This window comes from Arabidopsis lyrata (assembly GCF_000004255.2).
Source record: "Arabidopsis lyrata subsp. lyrata unplaced genomic scaffold ARALYscaffold_455, whole genome shotgun sequence".
Classification (NCBI taxonomy): domain Eukaryota; kingdom Viridiplantae; phylum Streptophyta; class Magnoliopsida; order Brassicales; family Brassicaceae; genus Arabidopsis; species Arabidopsis lyrata.
The window spans coordinates 6,130-8,208 of NW_003302245.1; the positions used below are offsets into that span (position 1 = coordinate 6,130).

Here is a 2,079-nt window from a genome sequence, read left to right on the forward strand (position 1 = left end):
CGTCATCAAAGACCTAGTCGTCGACCTCACTAATTTTTATCAACAATACAAGTAAGTGAAGCTAGTTACCTTCTTTAATCCCATATTGATATTGTACACTTTCAATATTATTGCTTCGAACAAGTATATACGATGGTTTCATGCAAAACTGTGGAAAAATGTTACTAAAAAAAGTGCAATATGGAATGGGGGATTCAATTAGGCTAATAAAATTTTATTTAAGTGAATACTTGCAACATAGCATAACTCTTTGCGAAATCGTAAAATGTTTGAGTCAGATTCATGTGGGACTATATTGTGATGTACTGTCTTTGGAATTGAAGAGCAATGGAGCCATGGTTAAAGACGAGGAAGCCTCCAAAAGACGGACGTGAACACCGGCAATCACCAAAAGACCGGAAGAAACTAGACGGGCTATACGAATGCATATTGTGCGCGTGTTGTACCACATCATGTCCTTCTTATTGGTGGAACCCTGAGGAGTTTCCAGGACCCGCGGCTTTACTACAAGCGTATCGTTGGATCAGTGATAGGTAAAAAAAGTTGAGATTTAAATACCAGTCTTTCAAAAACTTGGTGTTCATTGTTTAGTTTTTTTGGTTTAACGCAGCCGTGATGAGTTTGGAGAAGAGAGACTTCAGGCGATAACTGAGAATCAAACCAAAGTATATAGATGCAGAGCAATCAAGAACTGTACGGCCACTTGTCCTAAAGGACTTAATCCAGCTAGTGCTATTTTGAAAATGAAGTCTAAGCATTTTCTCTCCGATCCGGTTGTGAGAACCGAGAGTCTCTAGCCTGAACATGACTCGGACCGATCATATATGTAAAAGCTTTTTCTCTGGATATATATAGTCATTGGCTCATTGCAATAAGATTTAATGTTTTTAATACGCGTCTCTCTACTCTTTTTATTGATATAACTTTTTGGAAAAGATCATCAAACACGTTTTGTTACATAAAAGGGAACTACGTGCTCTCCATAAAATCATCTAAATAAAGAATCAATGGGAGAGAAACACGGATTAATTTAGGGTCTGACTGGTTTAAACGCAGCGGTTGCGGTTGCGGTTGCGGGAGTTTGCGGAAGCGGGCGGTTGCTGTTTCAAGCGTTACCAAGCGTTTTGAACGACTGGTTTAGCGTTTGAAAATGGATGCGTTTGCGGGAGTTTTATGACTGGTAAATCAGCGGTTGCGATAGCAGTTAAATAAAAAAATGACAAAAAAAAATAAAAAATATTACAAAAAAGAAATAAAAATACTAATATATTATTATGATAATATTAGAAAAATTGAACATGCTTAATAATTAAAACTATAAATAAAGTACTAAATAGTTATTCAAAAATAAAGAAATTTTGTAATAAGATAGTATTTTATACTGGGTTAACACCAAAAATTGCATCAAGTAATGAGGCAAACTATAAATAACGTTGAATTCAATCAAAAAGCAAGTGATTTTCTATTCGAGAAAATAAATCGAAACATATATTCAATCAAAAAGCAAATCAATACATAATGAAAAGAAAAAAAAGATGCTATGAAAAATATTCAAAGAGTTACACATGAGGTGATGAATGAATAAAATAATATATGATACTTACGTTTGGTTTTTGATTTTCATCAGTTTGGGTGGAAGACATTGAAAAAATAATATTTTAGAATATTGATTAGGGTTTATGATGAGAACGTGATACAAAGATGAAAGATACATATAGGATAAATATATTTTATAATAATTATAAGTAAAGGTTTGTTTTTTTTTTTTTTCTTTTTTTTTTTTTTTTTTTTAAATCCAACCGCTACCGTCCGCAACCGCAAACGCTTGCGGGAAAGAGCTTTTGAAATTCAGCGATTTCGAGCGGTTTGAAGCGGTATGGAGCGGTTTCTATGATTGGTACCAACCGCTAGCAACCGCAATCGACCGCTAACAACCGCTAGGAGGGTGCTAGCGGGAGAACCAATCAAGCCCTTAATGACAAATCGCCCACTTTCTTTCTAAATATTCCTTCTTCTCTCTTACCCGACCAAGTCAGCACGCAACAACCATAATAGTTTAGAAAAAATAAAATAAAATCA

The 2,079-nt window shown here is 34.8% G+C and overlaps 1 protein-coding gene across 1 annotated transcript; it reads left to right on the forward strand.

Moving 5' to 3' along the window:
• The first annotated feature begins 18 nt into the window (after window positions 1–18).
• Window positions 19–935, forward strand: LOC9298539 (succinate dehydrogenase [ubiquinone] iron-sulfur subunit 3, mitochondrial). Its single transcript, XM_002862417.2, has 2 exons — window positions 19–533; window positions 611–935. The coding sequence occupies exons 1-2, from the start codon at window positions 328–330 to the stop codon at window positions 795–797; spliced, it is 393 nt and encodes a 130-aa protein (XP_002862463.1). The 5' UTR covers window positions 19–327; the 3' UTR covers window positions 798–935.
• Window positions 936–2,079: the final 1,144 nt, after the last annotated feature.